This window comes from Phyllostomus discolor, chromosome 14 (assembly GCF_004126475.2).
Source record: "Phyllostomus discolor isolate MPI-MPIP mPhyDis1 chromosome 14, mPhyDis1.pri.v3, whole genome shotgun sequence".
Taxonomy (NCBI): Eukaryota; Metazoa; Chordata; class Mammalia; order Chiroptera; family Phyllostomidae; genus Phyllostomus; species Phyllostomus discolor.
This window is the reverse complement of record NC_040916.2, coordinates 9,946,597-9,966,598: the sequence shown is the minus strand read 5'-3', so window position 1 is coordinate 9,966,598 and position 20,002 is coordinate 9,946,597. Positions and strand designations below refer to the sequence as shown.

The following is a 20,002-nucleotide window of genomic DNA, read 5'->3' as shown; positions in this document are numbered from 1 at the left end:
ACCCTTTTACTTGCTTGTGGGCAGCTTTCCACAGAGAGGGCACTGCCCCATGTTTATTAACCCTCACCTACAGGTGACTTCTTTGACATTTCAGATCCTTTCCTGCCTTTCTGCTGAGGGCAAATAATCTCTCCCTTCTCTCTCTCTCTCTCTCTCTCCATCTCCCTCTTTTGGCTGGAGAGCAAGGTGACTACCGCTCAGGTAACAACTGATACTTTTGTGAGCATTAACCCTGTGTCAGTGCATCCTCTCCACTGTACAGGTTAAGAGAGGTCACTAGGTCACAGAGCGATCAGAGTGCACCAGAGGCAGGGCCTGGCTCCAACCTGGGAATTTCCTATCTCTATAGCTTCTCGTACTCCCCAAAGCTGTAGTTACTGATTATTTTAGCCACACGGAGTGGTGGCTGTCCTTGCTTACTTCTGCCTGCTTCCAGAAAGTTTAGAACTATATCTACCCAAAACCTCTTAAAGGAGCCATCATTGCCTGGGGATATTCCTGCGGGGACTTATCCTCAGGGGACAGATGGCTGCAGAGTGGAGCTCTGCGTATGATGGTTGCTTCCTGGAACGGAAGAGTCTAGAATGATTAGTGGTCTCATCACCACTCACTGCTGAGGCTTCAAGGGCTTTGGATCTGTCTGTGAAGACGGGACAGGGTTAAACCATGGGCCCTATTAAAGCTGATAGGTTGACCTTCCTTCTAGCTGAAGGGGGTCCTTACTGTCTTGAATGCAGGAAGCTGTGAAGTTGTGGCCACGCTGCCTTTCCAAGAGCATCCTGTTTGTCCACGTCTGATTCTCCTCGCCCATTTCTCAAAGCTCCGTGTGTCTCTCCATCCAGTAGCCCAGACACCTGCAAGTGTCCTGGGGCTAAGCACTCCCCACAGCCTGCTCCAGGGTCCCTGTGACCCCTCAGAAGTGTCGCCAGTGGCCTGCCTGGCTCTTGTCCTTGTAGGTGAACTAGTCCTGAGTGTGTGGAAACTTCACACCTTCCCCAAGTCTCCCAGGTGTGTCTGCCTTTTGATCTGCCAGGCCCCCCAGATGCCGGGGAACCTTCCACACATCCAAACCAGCTGCTTGAGCCTACCCTGCCGGCCAGCCCGAGGGAGGCCTCAAGGTCATACCGCAAATTCCTAGGACTTGTCAGGATGCTGCCCTTGTAAGGGTTTCTGCCTTCTTCCTTGAGGCTTGGATTTGGGTGACGATGAGACTGAAGTGGACTATGTTTGGGGGAAGAGGAAGTGTGCCTTTTAAAGCCAAACTAGACTGCGTAGGAAGTAACCTGTGTCTCTCTAGTCCTTTACATAGCGAGCGTGATCACATGTGTCAGGAGACTCCAGCTGTGTTCTCAGATGTGACTAGCTGAGGCGATGCTTCTGTAATGTCAGCACTGGCTCACGTCTGAAGCCCTGGCCGGGCAGTGACAAGTGGGCCAATGCCCTAGTCAGGCCCCAGTGCCGAAGGCTCGTACAGACACAAGAGTCATTGTGGTCTTCACCTGCACCAGACCCTGATGTGCTGTTGTCTCTGAGAATTTAAATGAAATTAGCCTAAAGCATATTAAGGGCATGGCTAATTCTGCCTCGGTGTCAGGGCTGCAGGAACAAGACAACTTTATCGCCTCCTTCAAGCTGAGACTCAGTTCTGGCTAGGCTGCTTGGGCTCCTTGAGTTGTCCTGGAAGAAGGAAACCTGATAGGATTCTGAGAAGGACAGAGACACGGCTTGATAAAACCAGATTCTCTCTTCTGCGTCCTTTGGGGTTTTTTTGTTTTTTTTTTTTTTTTTAAAGATTTTATTTATTTATTTTTAGAGCCGGAAGGGAGGGAGATAGAGAGAGAGAAACATCAATGTGCGGTTGCTGGGGGTTATGGCCTGCAACCTAGGAATGTACCCTGACTGGGAATCGAACCTGCTACATTTTGGTTCGCAGCCTGCGCTCAATCCACTGAGCTATGCCAGCCAGGCCGTCCTTTGGTTTTTAATTAGCCAGTGGCACAGTTTTAATTTTCAGCGCCTCTAGAAAGCAAAAGAGCCTGATGGTATATTATCACAACAGTTGATTATGTGGTGGTGGGAGCTGCAAACAAAAAGAAAGCAGGTGGTTTTAAGCAATATTTCTAAACTTCCTTCAATGACAGTTTTCTACAGAAACTGCAGATGTGCCTTTTGTATATATATCATTGGATTAAACAAACGGAAGTTCGCAAGCTATCCCTTCTACTCGGTGACCACATCCTCCCCCTGAATGTGGTCAACGGGCATTTAAATGAACTGGGAAAATATTCCCGATACCCACAACCACCATAGCACCTGTGCTAAGTCTGTGTTTATAGTGGCAGCTCACTTATGTTCGCCACTGCATTGTAGTCGCCTGCTGGCTATGTTTTTTCTGTGGCCTGACTTAGGTAAAGTGAGGGCAGGAGACTGCGTTTTCCTTGTTTTTCTGTTACCGATAGTTCTTGGCTATGTCTTTCTGTACTAGGTTTTCAGGAAATGATTGCTGAATTGAATTAAACAAGGCCTAAAGTAAAGTCTTGAAGCAATCGAAGGGTAGCCAATTATACTTAAGTTTCAGTGAGTAACTTCCAGTAAAGTCTGGGTTGCCAGTTTATTCCATTATGCATTTGATGAAGCATTTGTTCTTGAAGTCACCTCTGTTTTAAAGACAACAAGCAAACCAAGCTCTGTTAACAAAATAGTGGATTCTTATAACAGACCGCTGGACTTCCTCTGGGCACAACTTCTCCATGTGAGTAAGTCTCGGAGGGAAGCGCGGGAAGGAGGGGGGAGGATGCAGAGAGGAGCAATCATGAGTCACGTTAGGTGGAAAGCAATCAAAACGTTTACCTGCAGCATTTGCTATGGACACCGTCGTGTCTCCACACAAGCCTGGAAGCCTGGGGGAAGTATTCAAGGGCCTGAAAGACTGAGGAGTTCTTTTTAATAACACATCGTCACCAGTCTGTGACAGTGTCATTTCCATGCCTATGGCAGAAAAAAAAATTGAGCAGAAAATTGTTGAATCTGGCTAGCGGAGCAGGCAAGATACAGTCCAAGCTAATGGAATGATTTATTTAGTCTGAGTGAATAGGTAAAACTCAATAGTTCGCACAGAAATGATTCTGATCATTATCGAATGCCCATTTCGATTGGAATTGCATCAATACCACCAGAACTGAGGTTACTTAGATTTCAGAAGGCTTCCTTCCAGGCAGAGGTGTTGGCCATCGGTGCTGGGCTGACCCGCACAGGTTCTTGCCGTCCCTTCATCCATGTTGACTCAGCTGGAAATTCTTAGTTCTTCATAACTTTAGGGTTGTCATAAAGAACTCTCTGGAACCAGTTGGAACTCGAGATAGGTTTTCGGATACAAGAAGTCTCTGGGGAAATGTGATGTGCCACCATATGGTGCTATTGTCTTTTTTATACTAAAATTAAAAAAAAAACTTTAGAGTATTCTGTTTTATTTATTGCATATACTGAACTTTAGGCAAATCAGAAAAAAATTAATAGCTTGAGATGCTTTTAAACAGCTGGAATTCCAGTGGTTGGTGCAATAAGAGAGAACTTACGCAAGACTGTGTAATAGAATATCAGTGTGAACACAGATAAATAACACAGCGAGGAAGTGTGTGTCTTATATTGCTCCAAAGTCTCCTTAAAGTGAGAAAAAATTCCCTAATAGTCCAAACTCTTTAATTCAGTTTAGGAAATGTTTGAGACCCTTCCTGAGAAGGTGCTGGCTTCAGACCCTGTGTGGGTATATCAGTTCCCTAGGGCGCCATGACGTATTAGCACAAAGTGGGTGACTTAGTACAACAGAAATGTATTCTGTCGTGGTTCTGGAGTCTCTGTGTTCTGAAAGCAAGGTGTCCATAAGGCCATGCTCTCTCTGAAGGCTCTAGGAGGGACCCTGTTCCATGCCGCCTTCTCAGCTCCTGGTGTTGTGAGTGATCCTGGTCATTCCTTGGCTTGAATCACATCCCTGGTGAGCACATGGGGCTCTCTCTCTGTGTCTACCTCCTCTCTTCTTAGAAGAATACCCATCATACTGGATTAAGGGCCCAGTGTATGACCCCATCTTAACTAACTGCACCTTCAATGACCCTATTTACAAATGAGGTCACATTCTGAGGTTCTGGAAAGGGCATGAATTTGGTGGGACACTATTCATGGAGGCTTCTAACATGAATACCAAGTGAGTCCAGTCTTCAGGAAGACGTGGTTAGAAAACTACAAAGCAAAGCAACGTGTTTAAGTGGTAATAGGTGTAGATTACCACGGACATTTGTTTGGAGGAGTGAGTGATTGGTTGGGACGACAGGGGAGTCATGGAGGGCTTTCGTGGCAGACCTGAAAGACTGCTAGTATCATAGAAGCAGGACGGAAAGGCTAGCTACCAGTTGGAAACAGAGAAGCCTAAGCGTTCAGCTCAAACATTCTGGACTGAGGGGCCAGTCTGAGTGGGCAAGGAGATGCAAGTGTGCATCTACTGTGTGGGATGCTTGAGAGAACTGGTGTGTATGGCCAGGGGTTAGCATGGCCTTTGGGAAGGGAGGGAGAATGCAGAAGGGTTGAAGTACAGGTGAGCAGTAAGAAAGGTGATGGGGGCCCAATTGTTCAGCTCCATTAGTGACTGCCACAGAATGGGGTCTTCAAGTAGTAGTTAAGGAGAGCTGGAATGACTATTCTTCAGGGGCACTCGAGGAGATCTTGCTGGACTCAGAGGAGCTGGACTTCGATGCCCCCTGTCAGCTCTCAAGTTCTGTGACTCTTAGTAGAAATATCTTTTTGTTAATCATATTATGCCTCTTTCACTGGTTATTATGCTTTTGCTGCCTCCCTCCTTTCTTTCTATCAAGCACCTCCCATGGGCCAGGCACTGGAGATACAACAGTGAGCGAGAAGACAAAGGCAGCATCATTCTATCCTCTCTCTTCCCTGTAGCGTCAGCACGGGAGGACATAGCAGGTTCTCGGGACCTGGTGCTTTGAACCGAGCCTGAGTGAGGGAAAATGACGAGGCAGTTTGGGCTTGGGTAGGAAGCTCTGCTTCGGAGTGGAGCGGCTTTGAAAGATGGCTTCAGGAACCTCCTTATGAGGAGGTGGAGGGTAGGTGGCAGCTTACAAGTATTTGATGTCTGAGTCATCAAAAAGGCCCCTTTGCCTCCCAAAATATCTCCTTCACCCAGGCTGTTGGTGCTTTTTAAATTCCATTATTGGAAGTTAGTTTTCCTCTGTTAAAATGCAAATGCCCTGTGGAGAGAGGTTTTCCATTTATCCTCATCAGTCTTTTGCATCTTAATGTGAGGGATTTTGTCCATCTTTCCTGCATGGCAGGTTTTGGAGAAAAGCACATGGAGGGAAAAGGGGACCGGGGGAGGAGTACTAGACATGCTGAAGGTCAGTTTTGTCAAGGTTGTCAGTTTGGATGAATTGACCCTTGGCTTAGAAAAACCCATTATTATCCATTTGCTGGTATATGTTGGAAAAGAAATTATTTTTTTTCTGTTGTATGTATTGTGGCTATGAAACTCCCCCACTCTTATTCTAGCAAAAATAATTTGGGTAGACTCCTCTGTTCCTTCTTGACAAGGCTGCACTACGTATGGTTTGTGTGCTCACAGGTCGGGGAAGGCCAATGACACAGCTGCTGTAACAAATATCCGCAGAGTTTCAGTGGCTGATTGCAGAGGTTTCTTTTTTTGTCCACATTTCAATATGATTCAAGTTCACTGGAGGGAAGGGGGTGTTCCACAGAGTCTTCTAGGGACCCAGGCATGGAAGGGATGTTGCATTCCAAGAATTTGTCATTTTTCTGAGAAAACAGGATCTCAGTTTTTCTTAGCTATTTCTTGAATTCATTTTTATCTTAAAAAATGGTTTTTAAAGCCCTGGCCGGGTAGCTCAGTTGGTTAGAGCGTCATCCCGATATGCCAAAGTTGTGGGTTTGATCCCCCGTCAGGGCACATACAAGCAACCACTGAATACATCAATAAGTGGAACAACAAATTGATATTTCTCTCTCATTGTCCCTTCCTCTCTCTTTCTCTCCCCCTTCCTCTCTCTCTCTCTAAAAAAAATCAATTAAAAAAGGTTTTTAAATGTATTTTTTTCTTATTATAAAAGTAATCATTTCAGTCATAAAAATTAAGTAAATATATATAAGTATAACAAAAATATATACAAATATAAGAAAACATTTCCTGTAATTCTCTATCTTGACAATGAAGTCATAACCATCAGTAGTATTTTATGTCTTTTTGTGTGTGTTTCTGACCATTTTTCAACATATAACTATTTGTATACTTGTGCTCAATATAATTGGAATGAAAGATTACACCGTATGAAATAAATGCTATGCAACTCTTAAAATATTTCATATTACTTAATATGAAATATTACACAATCCTTAAAATTGTTTTAAAATAACTCATGACATGGAAAAACGCTCATAGATATTTGTGTAGTTCTGCATAATATAATTAGATTAAAATTCTCATTTTATTTGGCCTGTTTCTTTTTTTTTCTCCTTTGTAATGGAAGTAGGCAAAAGTTCATGGAAATCTCCTTGGATTCTCCATACACCTTGGAATGAAATTCTAATTTTATTGTGAATATGTGCACAAATATCTATGAGCATTTTTCCATATCATGACTTACGTTCAAACAATGTTTAAGGGTTGCGCAATACTGCATCTCGCGGAAATTCGCTGCGCTGAAGGGCACAGCCTGGTGGGGAGGGGAGAAGGGGACGTGAAGGAGTGGTGTGTTTGGTTCCCGGCCCTGACTCTGTGCTCCTCTTCTCCCAGGGCATCAGCAGCCTGTTCAGCTCCCTGAAAGTCGTCCGGCTGCTCCGCCTGGGGCGAGTGGCCCGTAAACTGGACCACTACATTGAATACGGAGCTGCTGTGCTGGTCCTGCTGGTGTGTGTGTTCGGGCTGGCTGCTCACTGGATGGCCTGCATTTGGTACAGCATCGGGGACTATGAGATCTTCGATGAGGACACCAAGACCATCCGCAACAACAGCTGGCTCTACCAGCTGGCCATGGACATTGGCACCCCTTACCAGTTTAATGGGTCTGGCTCAGGGAAGTGGGAAGGTGGTCCCAGCAAGAATTCTGTCTACATCTCCTCGTTGTATTTCACCATGACCAGCCTCACCAGCGTGGGCTTTGGAAACATCGCCCCATCCACAGACATCGAGAAGATCTTTGCAGTGGCTATCATGATGATTGGCTGTAAGTACCGGGGGCTGGGGCTGGAGGCATTGTGTTCGGTCCTCCGTTCTCTCAGAGATGGAGATAGGGCGGTGGCGACCGTGCCTGCAGGATCAGGGGTGTAAAACCTGAAAATGCGGGAGACATTTTTTTTAAAGACCAGCTTTACAGTTTTCCTGATAATTAAAAAAGTACATGTGTACTGCAAAGACACTTAGAAAATACTAAAAAAGCACAAAGTAGCAAAGAAAGGCCATCTGTCTCTCTGTCAGAGGTAACTATCATCACCTTTTGGTCTCTCCTTTAAAGATCATTTTCTATCCATGTCTGAACACATAGAGATAGATTTTTATAAAGTTAAATAGGTATGCTACACATTCTGTTTGGTAAACTGCTTGTTCATAGAACAGGGAGTCATGGAAGTCTTTCCAGGTCAATTTAAGCTTAGTTCTGGATCTGCCCCACTCAGCATGGCACCAGAAAGAGAAAGTAGGAAAAGAGGATGTGAAATATCTCATTAATTAACTTTCATATCGATTATGCATTAAGCAATAGTATTTTTGATATAGTGGGTTAAATAAAATATTCTATTACAATCGATTCCATATTTCTTTTTGCCCTTTTAATTTGGCCCCTAGGAGACTTTTACATTTTATTTCTGTCACACAGTGCTGACCCAGGTCAATATTGTTGATGTCTGCTTGATGGCTAAGGAATGTTCCAAGTCCAAAGACATCTAAACCCAAAACAAAATAACACACACAAAAAAGGCTTTTGTTTGGTTGAAAAGTAATAGGTTATTGGATTAACCTGACTGGACTGAAAAACAGAAACTACCCTAGTTCTTGAGGAAGGTACTAAAATCTCAATAACTTACCCACTGACCATGGAGGAGCTGTTTGTTATTGACTATAGCCTTAGGCTGAAAACAATGGGCTACCTTCCCTAAAGGGACCCACAGGGGAGGAGTGGGCCCAGCATGTCTGGGGAAAGCGAATGAACTTGAGTGGATTGGACTCATGGTGAACCTGCCAAGTGTGCCAAGTGCATGTCAGTGACAAATTATAACATGGGAGAGGACAGTTGTCCCATGAAGCATCAGTTTGGATAGTAGTCTGGTCTCACGTGATGAAGCTGGATTCTGGGTCCAGCAGGCAGAAACCCTTTTGTTTGGTGTAGTCCTCAGGGTGGAGTTGATGCACTTCTTGTTAAATCCGTTGGGGAATTCTAAGACCAGGGAAACCTGAGGCTTCAGTTTTTCCTGCTTTTTCCAACCCAGGAGAGATTCGGCGCCCTCTTGTACAGTTGGATTTCACCCCTAACAGTCACATTTGCAGCCAGCTTCCTCCTTTTTGGCAAGCACGTCATCATGCCTGATGCAGTCCTATCGCAAAAGCCCTCTGGTCAAGGCACAGAGCTCGCCTCTGAGTATTTACTCAGTGTGTCCAAGGGGTCATTGGTTCATGGGAAGTGTGTACTGATGGAGCTTTTGGGTTTGCTTCTTACTTTAAAATGGGTTTTAATGGAGATGATTGCCTGACCATGGGAGAGAGTGTTAAGTGTCTGTGGGTAGCTAATCGTTTTAGCTTAATTAGAACTTGAGGTGCTTTCTCCTGTCGTGTAAAAGGACTTAAGACCTTTGCTCTTCTAGGACTATTTCAGCCTCAAAAGTACCAGTTTTCTAGGCAACACTTGCAGCAAAATTGCGAGTTTGGGGGCATCCGCTAAACAACCAGGCGCAGCGTGCTCAGGCCACAGTTTCTGTCCCTTACAGGGAGAGATGAGACACTCTGCCAGTTGAAATATCTCATAATATCCATTACAGAAAATTTGTTAAGAGTCGGTTAGAAAATGGGCCCCGTTTCATGGGCTCCCCAAGGGTTTTCAAATACGAGAGCTCCTTGAAACTTTTTACCTGGCGTGAAAGAGAAGAGAAAGTAGTTCTGGTGGGCCTGTAATAAAGACAGGCAGTGTGTTTTTCCAAAACGGTTCTTCCACAGAGAGCATAATTCCCTGGGTACGGGCTCCAAGGAAAACCTCCAACAATTATTTCCACTTCTTTTCTCTCCCCGTTCTCTCAGAGCCGGGCATTGTTTCCATTCCTTTAAATAAAGGGTAATACCAGGTAGTCGCCTCTGCAGCCAAGTCTGATGTTTAGAAGGCCAGTCTGCGTAACAGCGACACCACTTCCTGAACAGTTATTTGTTAGTCGCTGTGCCAAGCGCTCTACACACGGTTTCTGCTATCCACAGGACCTCCATACCTGAGGTTATTTTCTCCATGTTACGAGGAATGGAAGCTCCCAGACGCTGACTCACCTTCCCAGGAATGTGAGGCTGGTAAGCAGGAGAGACAGGGGTCGGCCTCAGGCCGCCCTGAGTTAGGAGGCTGGCTCCTCCGTGGACCCCCCGTGCTCATGTGCTCTGAGAACAGAGCCCACCAGCTTCTCCAGCTGACATACCAGCACCTGGAAAATTCTCTCCATAAACGTTAACAAGCCAGCAGTCCAGCACTGGAAACTTTTCGTGTGCTTGTTTATTGCTGTGTTCATTTAAGAACAAGATTATGGTACAGACTTGGGGGACCAGGTGTTCCAGAAACCAGCCATTTTTCAGCAACCTGTCACAGTTATAGCTGTTCCACTTTCCGTGTGACATGTCTGACAAATTCTTGTACTAACAATGAAGTCATTGCACTCTGTGTAACGTGGTAGCAATCATCCTTGTAAACTCACATTCGTTCCGAACAGCCCTTGTTTGGGATAAGTGCTGATGTCTTACTAGATTTGTGGGGTCCTCTTTTATCTTGCCCTGCCCGTGTTTGGACATGTGCACACCTGTGTCCTTACTGCATGGCTCATGGGATTGGACTGGCCCCAGCATCAGCACCTCTGGCGACAGGGAGCACTGACCAATCCTGCAGCATGCCATGGTGCCAGAGCCTCTCTCTCCCTGTCGCCCTGGCAGTCAGGCCCTAAGGGGCTTGGAGAGACACAAGGCCAGTTTGCTTTTGAAGTACGGGTTGCGTTTTGTGATGTTTTCCCTCTCTGCATTGAATTTTACATGTGTTGGTGATATTATTTCTGGCTGTGCTGTTGCAGTGTATTAGCCACAATGTAGGTTATCCAGAAGTCTTCCGTTGCTTCTCCTCTCCACTCTCCGGCACTGAATATCTCATTATAACTCGGCTCATTCCCCAGAGGGTGTGAGGAAGCAGGAAAATGAAGTATTTTCATTTTTTCCTATCTTTCTGAGGTGGAAAGTATTGGATAAAATGAGTTTTTGTGATAAGCTGTGGGTATTGTTGATCTACAGTGTCTCCAAATGCCTGGTTTTATGTCTAACTTCCATTCTGGGGTCTTGTCCTGGGCTAGGGACAAGCCAGCCCCTGCCTGATCTCCCTGCCCTCATGGGGTCCCCAGTGGTCTCTGGAGTCCCCTGTGAGTGGACTCCTTACGTCTTTTTGCACATTTCCTGTGTGTTGCTGATGCTGAGTGAAGCACAAGCAGCTCTCTCCCTCTGCGTGACACCGGGGAGAGGGTGTCCCCTTTTTTAACAGGCACATACTAAGTGCTTCCCCCAAACACACCCCTACTATGTGCTAAGGATTTGGAGACTACCACTGTGGGTGGCGCTCTCAGGACGGCTGAGGTCTGATGGTGGTGGGGTCTGTGGGAAGGACAGAGACAGGCCCTGCCCCCCACCAGCCGGTGACTCAGGCCCAGAGATGGAGCCCTTGCTGCGGGCCCAGCCTCCCCCGGCCTCTGAGGGATCCTCACGGAAGGAGGGACTGTCAGGGGGAAGAGTTCTTGTGTCTGGGAGCTCTCGATCTCAGGTCAGGGACACGACCCTGTCTTGGGGAGCTCTCCAGGGAGAATTTCATGGTGAAGAGACATTTTCACTTTTTTAAAATAAGCTTCGCACTTTTCTGATTCTCTCTTCATAATGTCATGGCTGTCATCCTGTCATAATAATTAAGCCCCACTTATTTTCCTTCTCTCTGACAATGGCAGGGAGTCTAGACACTGCACTCCCACTCCAGACAGCCCCCCAAACACTGAGCATTTGGTCTCCCGCCTCAGCACTGCATGACACCTGCCTCTTCGAACTCAGTGTTTTCTTCCCAGCCCTTCCCACCTCAGCTCCTTCACATCAGAGCAGGATGTCGGTGCCAAAGGGACCCTTGGGAGCATCTCCTTAGTCTGGAAGACCCCCTCCCCTTGTCCTCCCGCTGGGCCAGATCACATCCTGATCAGTGCTTCAGTCAGCCCCCCGCCCCCACCCCAGGCCTGGGAGCTCCCAGAGAGCAGTGGGCCCACCCTCTGTGGTTTGCTTATGTCATCTTCTCTCCTGGGGGAAAGGGACACTAGTGACCTGTACCCTGGGCCTTCGACCCCACTCCCTCACCCACTTCGAGTATGCTTTGTGGTCTTCCTTCCACTTAGATTATTTGCAAGACGCTCTGAATGTTTCTCTGCCTCCTTCATGATCTTATTTAAATATTTCTCACTTCTTCTCATTTCACTTCTGCTGAATATGCCTTTTTGCATTCCATACCAATACACTGGGTTTCCAAAAAGGATACAGGGCACGTCTTCCAGGAGGTGCAAAAGATACTCTTCGGAGACCTTAGACACGTGGTAGCTGCTCAATACATATTTATGGGTGTGCTGAATCCGAACAATTGAGAAGGCGCTGGAGTTCTGGAGCTGGCCTGCAGCGTTACTGGCCACGCTTCTTTATTTGGTAGGACATGGTGTTCTGCTGCTGGGCAGAGACAGAGAGGAACAGCAGCATCAACAAGGCATGCGTTTCCTGGAAGGTTAGGGTTCGTCTGGCTGCTCCGCAGTCATCAGAGATGCAGGCTTCTTGCTGTCTTCAGCGCACGACTTCCATATCTGGATCCAAGGTGGCTGTTGCGGGTTCAGCCATATGCTCTTTTTTTATTTTAAAGATTTTTATTTATTTATTTTTAGAGAGAGGAAGGGAGGGAGAAAGAGAGAGAGAGAAACATCAATGTGTGGTTGCCTCTCACGTGGCCCCCACTGGGGACATGGCCTGCAACCCGAGGCATGTGCCCTGACTGGGAATCGAACCTGTGATGCTTTGGTTCGCAGCTCGCACTCAATCCACTGAGCTACGCCAGCCAGGACGAAGCCATATGCTCTTTTTCCGGAAAGCAGAAAGAATGGGAAGGGGAAGGCTGGCTGAATTCTTTCACCTTGAGAACAAGGCTAGGAATCTACCATGTTACCTTTATTCATATCACATTGGCTAGAACTCGGTAGCCTGGCCACACCTAGCTGCAAAGGATACTGGGAAATCTAGTCTTTATTCTGGGTGGTCACGTGCTCAGTTCATGTGCAGGGTTCGTAGCACAGAGCTTCACCCCTCTGGGGTGTTCAACCAGTGGTAGCTGTCACCTGCCCCTCCATTTCCTCTTATAGCATATTTCTAGGACCCATAAAACAATGAGCCCTGGCTGGTGTGGCTCAGTGGATTGAGTGCTGGCTTGTGAACCAAAGGGTCACCAGTTTGATTCCCAGTCAGGACACATGCCTGGGTTGTAGGTCAGGTTCCCAGTGGAGGGTGTGCAAGAGGCAATCACATACTGATGTTTCTCTCTCCCTCTCTTTCTCCATCCCTTCCCTTCTCTAAAAACAAACAAACAAACAAACAAATAATAATAAATAAATCACCTTAAAAAAGTGATGTTCCTCAAAATCATTGGGTATGCTTGACTTTCAGGGAATTTGAACCTACATAAAACAGCAGGTACATTGCAGCATTTAATGTACAGGTGATTAAATATAAGTATATCTGGATGTGAGTTTCCCTAGATATAATGCTTCTTAAAACAATGTCCTGACTGCAAAGCAGGCTAGGGGAAGCTCTTAAAGGAAGAAGAAGTTGTTTCATGTGGCCAGGGAGGCCTCGCAGGCATCGTTGTCCTGGCCTGACTGGCGGGGTCTTCACTGAGCAGGAAACGGTGCCAAAGGGAGGGAGAGTGCCCCACCCCCTGGAGGGAAGGAGCTAGAAACACACACGCACTGAGCACCCAAGACGTGCTGGGAACTTTTCCTTACCCAACAACTGCATAATAGGCTCTGTGTCCCTGTTTTGCAGATAGGGAAACTGAGGTTTAGAGCCACAAAGTAACTTACCCAAGGTCACAACATGAGTGGTGGCCGAATTGGGTTTTGAACCAAGTTTATGTGCCATCAAAGTTTTACTTTGTTTTGTTGCTTTCCTTGCTGATTGTTTTGGGATGTGGGCGGGGCACGTGTTCTCTGTGATGTGGGTGGTGTTGCGGGGTGGGGGCGGCAGGGAAAGAAGGGGGCCGCAGAAAGATCGAAGAGAAGGGCTGTTTTTCCTGGAAGCCTTCTCTATTACTTTGAATGATAGCTGTAGTGACAGATGTCTGATTATGTGTCTTGTGGGAAGGCATTCTCCTTGTTCACAGCCGGATTACTGCACCGGGCAGAATAATTTACAGCGAAATGTAAGATGTTAGATGTAAAATGTAACATGTTAGATGTTAGAAAGCTCTGCCAGTGGGAAGCCACTGGATGAGGGGTATTATCTCTGACCTTACAGATAATCCACGCAATTTGCAAAGTTCCTTTTTAAAATATAATTTTCATCCGAATAGAAATTGTTATTCAGAGCTGTTTCTATCATCAAATCTTTTGTTCCTATTTTATTTATCTGTCTGTCTTCTTGGAAACTCTGAATACATCCTGGGGTAGGTGGTATTCTTCCATTCGTTTAAATGAGAAAATTGTAGAGTAGAGTAAGTCCTCACCTAACGCCACTGATAGATTTTGCAACTCTAAGCAAAATGACATATAATGATGAAAACAATATTACTATAGGCTCATTGGTATAAACGAGAGTTAAGTTCCTATGGCATTTCATTGAAATGACATTGAGCCCTGGCTGGCGTAGCTCAGTGGATTGAGCGTGGGCTGCAAACCAGTGTCGCAGGTTCTATTCCCAGTCAGGGTACATGCCTGCGTTGCAGGCCATGACCCCCAGCAACCGCACATTAATGTTTCTCTCCCTCTCTCATTCTCCCTCCCTCCTTTCCCTCTCTAAAAATAAATAAATAAATAAAATCTTAAAAAAAGAGTCAGTACCCTCAACAGTTTAAAAAAAAAAGAAATGACACTGAACAAATTGACATCATTCGAGGACCTGCCGCAATGTGCTGGAGGTCACACAGCTGGTGGCCATAAATCGCCATGTATAATGTGCTCCCGTGTATAATACACACTCACATTTTTGGCCCAGACTTTCGGGGAAAAAATCTTTTGTTTTAATTTTTTAATTCAATTTATTATTTATTTATATTTAGAAACAAAACTGATTATCCTATTCCAGGGTATTATTTTGCACCCAGGTATCATTCTTGCTTTCTAGAATTACACTTTTAATGCATAAGCATAAATAAAGGAATTAAAAAAACATGTACATAGATGCAGAATTACTACTACTCATGTATAATGCACATCTTTATTTTTTTCCCCTCAAAAATCTGGGCAAAAAGTGCTCATCATACTTGGCAAAATACGGTAGATGCAGCCCTGGGCTGAAGTTCCTGTCATCTGCACTCTCAGTTAGGTGCTCTCCCTGCTCTTCCAGGTCACTTTGATGGCAGCTGCTACGGGTGGCCGCCCACCCCAAGTTAGGCCAGTAGATGGTGGCAGCTGGTCCCTTCACGGGGTGTCCCCAGACTCTGATGAGAGACTCTGATGAGCGGAGGGGAAGGCAGGAGAAGAGTGGTTAAAACCTCATTCTGTTTTCATGAAAGGAACTTGATTAATCCAGTTTCACTCTTTTCGAGCTGCTGCTTCTCTCTCTCTCTCTTTTTAAGATTTTATTTATTTTTAGAGAGAGGGGAAAAGAAGGAGAAAGAGAAGGAGAGAAACATCAATGTGTGGTTGCCTCTCATGTGCCCTCTCCTGGGGACCTAGCCTGCAACGCAGGCATGTGCCCTGACTGGTAATCAAACTGGCGGCCCTTGGTTTGTAGGCCAGCACTCAATGCACAGAGCCACACCAGCCAAGGCCTGAGATGCTTCTTTTCAAGCCTTTGTTGTGGCTCTCAACCTCTAGGCTGACAATTACAGATAGCTAGCGAGAAATCACACAGAGGACAAAATAATTTTCCTTTCCTTTTTTAAAATAGGTGAGAGGAGGAATGTCCACCAGGGAAATATTTTCTAAAAATACATCAGTGAGTATGGTCCCTGAAAAAACAAATGTCAGGTTCACCTGCCAGTTCCCTAGAACCTCAATCAATCAACAGTTTACCCGAGTACCTCTTTGTTCATTTCATAAACATTACTTGAATGTCTGCCATGTGCCAGGCACTCTGGCACCCTTGGTCTGCATTGCTTGTTCAACAGTTCAGTCTGGGACTTTGGCGGGCATTGGCTGGAGGGCAGGGGGGCAGTTACAGGAAGGGGATGGTGTATGCGAAGGTGGTGATGGCACAGGGGCAGCATGATGCTTTACATACAGAGGAGCTTGATGTGGGTTTGTTTGTGGAACTGATCATCAAGATGAAAATCTTCTGCCGAGGAAAACGAGGAGCTCTCAGGGCCGACTCCATAAATCCTCACCTGATAGTGGCTTTGAGGACTTGAAAAACGTTTCCATTTTCACTTTTCCCCATTGTGGTCCTCTGTGCGTGTGTGAGAATAATTTTAGCTCTCATCAGCTAGAGGCCTGGCTCTGAATCATAGCTATGTGGTGATAAAAAAAAAAGCCCACTGTTGTCGCAAGAAAGCTTGACAAGGAGAGAGGTCTTGGTAGGAAGAACAAAATGAAAGAGCAGGAGGCTTAGAAAGAAAATCAAATACGTCGAAAATCACCAGTGAGTTCTGCAGAACTGCAGGTACCCTGCTTGCAGGGCTAACCCTGCTCAGGAGGGTGACCTTTGTTCATCCTTGGGGGCTGGGCAGGGGGGTGAGGAGGGGAGCGGGGTGGGCTAAAGTACGGGTGGCAAAGCTAGAGCAGGGGAGGGGTCCCTCTTCCGGATCACAACTGCTTTTAACAGTCCAGATCCCTTCCTCAAGCTCCCGGGGAAGCAGAATGCACCCAGTGGAGAAACAACAGTGAGCTCTAAAGCATCCTTACTCAACAGGGCACAAACGTTCAGCTTTGTAGAGAACAGCAGGCTGACTGCAGCGTCATGGGGACAACAAAAATGAGGGGGGTCTCAGGCCCATGGGACTACTGGGCAGGCCAAGCAAGATGGTGGGGAAAGGGGCAGAAGTGGCCAGAGGTTCTTTCCCGGTTTTCCTTTTGACTCCTTTTCTCCTGGGAAACGCAGGTGTTTAATGACAGGAACTGTGCTCACAGGCCAGCAGCGCGAAGGCATTGGCTGAAATCCAGCACCTTAACAAGTGGAAGGGAGGCGAGCTTCTGAGGAAAGAACTTTCGGGACACACAGTGGAATGTGGGATCTGAGCCTTCCATCTCTGCTTCTCTCCGCAGTCTTCCACAGATTCTATTAAACCTCTGCTCTGTGCTCGCCAGCCCACCGCTTAGGGATGGTGTGAAGACAGGTGGATAATCAGCCATTCTTCTTCTGTGATAGTGAACCAGAGCTCCGGTGATCTCATAGGCACTCATAGAATTTTTGAGTTAAGGAGGACCTCATATGCCTTCAGGGTCGCCTACTCACTAGGTCTTTGAATCCTTCCCTGAAGTTTGAACGGCCCCCAGGAGTGGGTTCATCCCACTTACAGATAAGCTCAGGGCTGAGAATTCCCCTCAAACATTAAACTGTATTTCCCTCCCTATGGGTTTCCCTCCTTGTTCTTGGCTCTTTACTCCTGAGACCTGATGAGACAAATCTAGCTTTTCTTTTACACAGCAGTGCTTCAAATATTTGAAGACCATCACACCTGCCTTGAGGCTTCACCTGTCCAAGAGGGATTCTACTAGCTTCTTCTACCTGGTTTTGAGCACTTTCTCCACTCTGGGGAATGGTGACCTCTTTTCATGCCCTGTTTGTTCGTGTCTCACTCCGGAGGGGCCCAGGACAAATCTGCCTGTGGTATGGCCAGAGCAGAACTGAGCAAGATCATCACTCCCCTCGTTTTGAATTTGCATTCATAGATTGAAAGAGCCACGGGACTGCAAGGGGTCTTAGAGACCATCGGTCCTAACAGTGTCATCATGCAGGTAAAAAGGTGAGGCCCAGAGAGAAGAGGTGACTCAAGTAGTTAGTGACAGAGCAAGAAAAGGACTCACATCTCCAAAAGCCCCAATCTTCCAAGGTTGGAGCACTTCCCCCCACTCACCACATCTGTACATCTTTCTAGGCCTCTCACAATTCAAGCTTATATATTTTTGAAAGATTTTATTTGTTTATTTTTAGAGAGGGAAGGGAGAGAGAGAGAGAGAGAGAGAGAGAGAGAGAAACATCAATGTGCGGTTGCTGGGGGTTATTGCCTGCAACCCAGGAATGTACCCTGACTGGGAATCTAACCTGTGACACTTTGGTTCACAGCCCGCGCTCAATCCACTGAGCTATGCCAGCCAGGGCTTCAAGCTTGTATTTGTGATTACTACCTCATAGTGTTGATTAAATTTCAACTGGCTCCCAACTAGAAGTCCTAAGTTATTTTGTAGGTTCTACTGGAAACCATGTTTTTACCATCTTCTGCTTTTCCAGTTAGCTTTTTGGATCCAAGTTTATGATTTGACATTTATCCAAACGTTTCCCTATTTCCCTTGGCTGCATCAGTCTGGGAACATAGTCACGGAACAAAGTCACAGCCGTACGAACAAAACAGGGATTCCTTTTTCCATCGCTTCCCAGCCCGATCGTTAGGACCCAATTTGTGGCTCAAGGGGCAATAGTGATGTCCATGCTGACTGGGGAGTGACCCTTGCTGCCCTCTTCCTCCACCTGGTAGTATCTGCTTTCCTTCCCTGGCCACTCCCATCATGTACCACACGGTTTCGCATTGTGACCCCTACCCTGCTGGGCTGTAGATCCTCTTCCCCACCTAAGTGCCGATGTTCCTCCTCCCCTGTCACCCACAGTGACATGCAGAGGCTCTGTACTTTGCTCCAGTGCGGGGGGCATGTTCTCCTCCCGCCTCCTCCCGGAGCTAAACCCTGGCACCAGGACAGCGCACCGTCACTTCATGCTTTCAGAATAGAGCACTTCCATTTGGCTTGCTTTTTTAAAAAAAAATCCTAGTCTCTTTTCTTAGGCCCTGACTTGGATTCCCTCAAGTTTGGTCTGGAAGACACCGTGTGGTGCTGTCCGCTCCCTTTCCTGCTCCGCTCACAGAATCTCACCCTTGACCGATGTTCCTAGACAAAGCGTGTTCTCGGCAAGCATCGACACATGGGGAAACCGTATTTCTACCACATTTCACTTTAGCGACTGGCTTTTTGGACCCAACTCCATGATTACCATTAAGTCAAGCCGTTCCCCACTGGGTACAATTTCTTGGCACTTGAAAGCCATTGTTCTGCTGCTTGCAGGTGTTATTAGACCTGGGAAGTGGCCCTTGGTCCCCTGCACCTCTCTCACCTGAGCGGCCCCCGGGGCCTCACCTGGAAGTAAATCCAAGCCTTTTTGTCCCCATGTGCCTGGATGGAGCTTGGACTGAGTTACCATTTTATATTTTATTTCTGATTTTTGATTGTATGTGAGATACACAATTTCCCAATGTTCTCTTCTATTCTGTGGGTTGCCTCTTTACTTTCTTAATAGTGTCCTTTGCACAAAGCTTTAAATTTTGACACAGTTCAGTTTAAATATGTTTTTCCCTTTGTTGCTTGTGCTTTTGCTATAGTTACAGATTGTGGTCTTTAATCTATGCTTTTGGTTATTACTTCCTTAGTCATCCACAGATTCAATCCACACGTCATCAGTTTGGGGGGGGGGTGGTTCTGGTCCATTTAATCGTTCCTTCACAATGCATCTTGTAAAAGCAGTGCACTCTCTAGAACAACTCCTCCCCCCACCCCGACTTTGTCTTCAGAAACTTGCAGGGCTGTTTCCTAAATCTGTCAGTGAGTGAATCAGAGCAAATGTGAGGTAAAGCACTCAATTGATAGCAAGACATATAGCTCGTCTATGCACAACTTCATTACAAATACAGTAGCTGGAAACACTTATGAATTTCACCCACTGGATGTCTCTTATCTCCAAGCAGTGAAAGGAGGCATGGGAAGTAGTTATGACAATCTCTTAATTTTCCAGGGGGTACTCCTGAAAGCTGGAACCACGACTGTCATTGTGTGGGGAGACAATCAGCACTGGTCTCCTGTGGGTGCCCCTAAGTGTTACCTGAGTCTCGGAGGAGAAATGCGGTGTGGAACAGTGGTATCAGACCTGCAGCATCTTGTCACTCAGTCCCCTGGCACTGTGTCCACCGCGATGACCTGGCAGTCAGAAATGGCTGCTGCTCACCCCGTATTAAACAGTAGACCTGCTTTTCACAGTCCTCTCAGCATTGGAGACTTGGCTGTTTCTAGTCCTCAGGTTTAGAAGCCAAGCACGAATCTTGGGGCAGGAAGAAGACTCGCATAGTCACATGTGACCTTTCCACAACTGGTCTAGCTGAAAATGGTGCCCATGACCCTCTACCTCTCGGATCAGACCTGACTGCATTTACCACCCACATCGCCCTTCATCCAGCTCCTTCTCTGAGACCCTGACACCAGCAGAGAGAGAGTGAATGAATGAATGAATGAATGAATTTGCATTGTACACATTATGCCACTTACAAGTATTGCGGTTGAG

The 20,002-nt window shown here is 46.4% G+C and overlaps 1 protein-coding gene across 2 annotated transcripts in view; it reads left to right on the top strand.

The window, feature by feature from the left end:
* Positions 1-20,002, top strand: part of KCNH1 (potassium voltage-gated channel subfamily H member 1) — a 322,441-nt gene that overhangs the window by 119,076 nt on the left and 183,363 nt on the right. For both annotated transcript variants that reach the window (XM_028530771.2, XM_028530770.2), the window contains exon 7: positions 6,815-7,244. In XM_028530771.2, the coding sequence (XP_028386572.1) occupies positions 6,815-7,244 (430 nt within the window). The remainder of the gene's footprint in view (positions 1-6,814; positions 7,245-20,002) is intronic.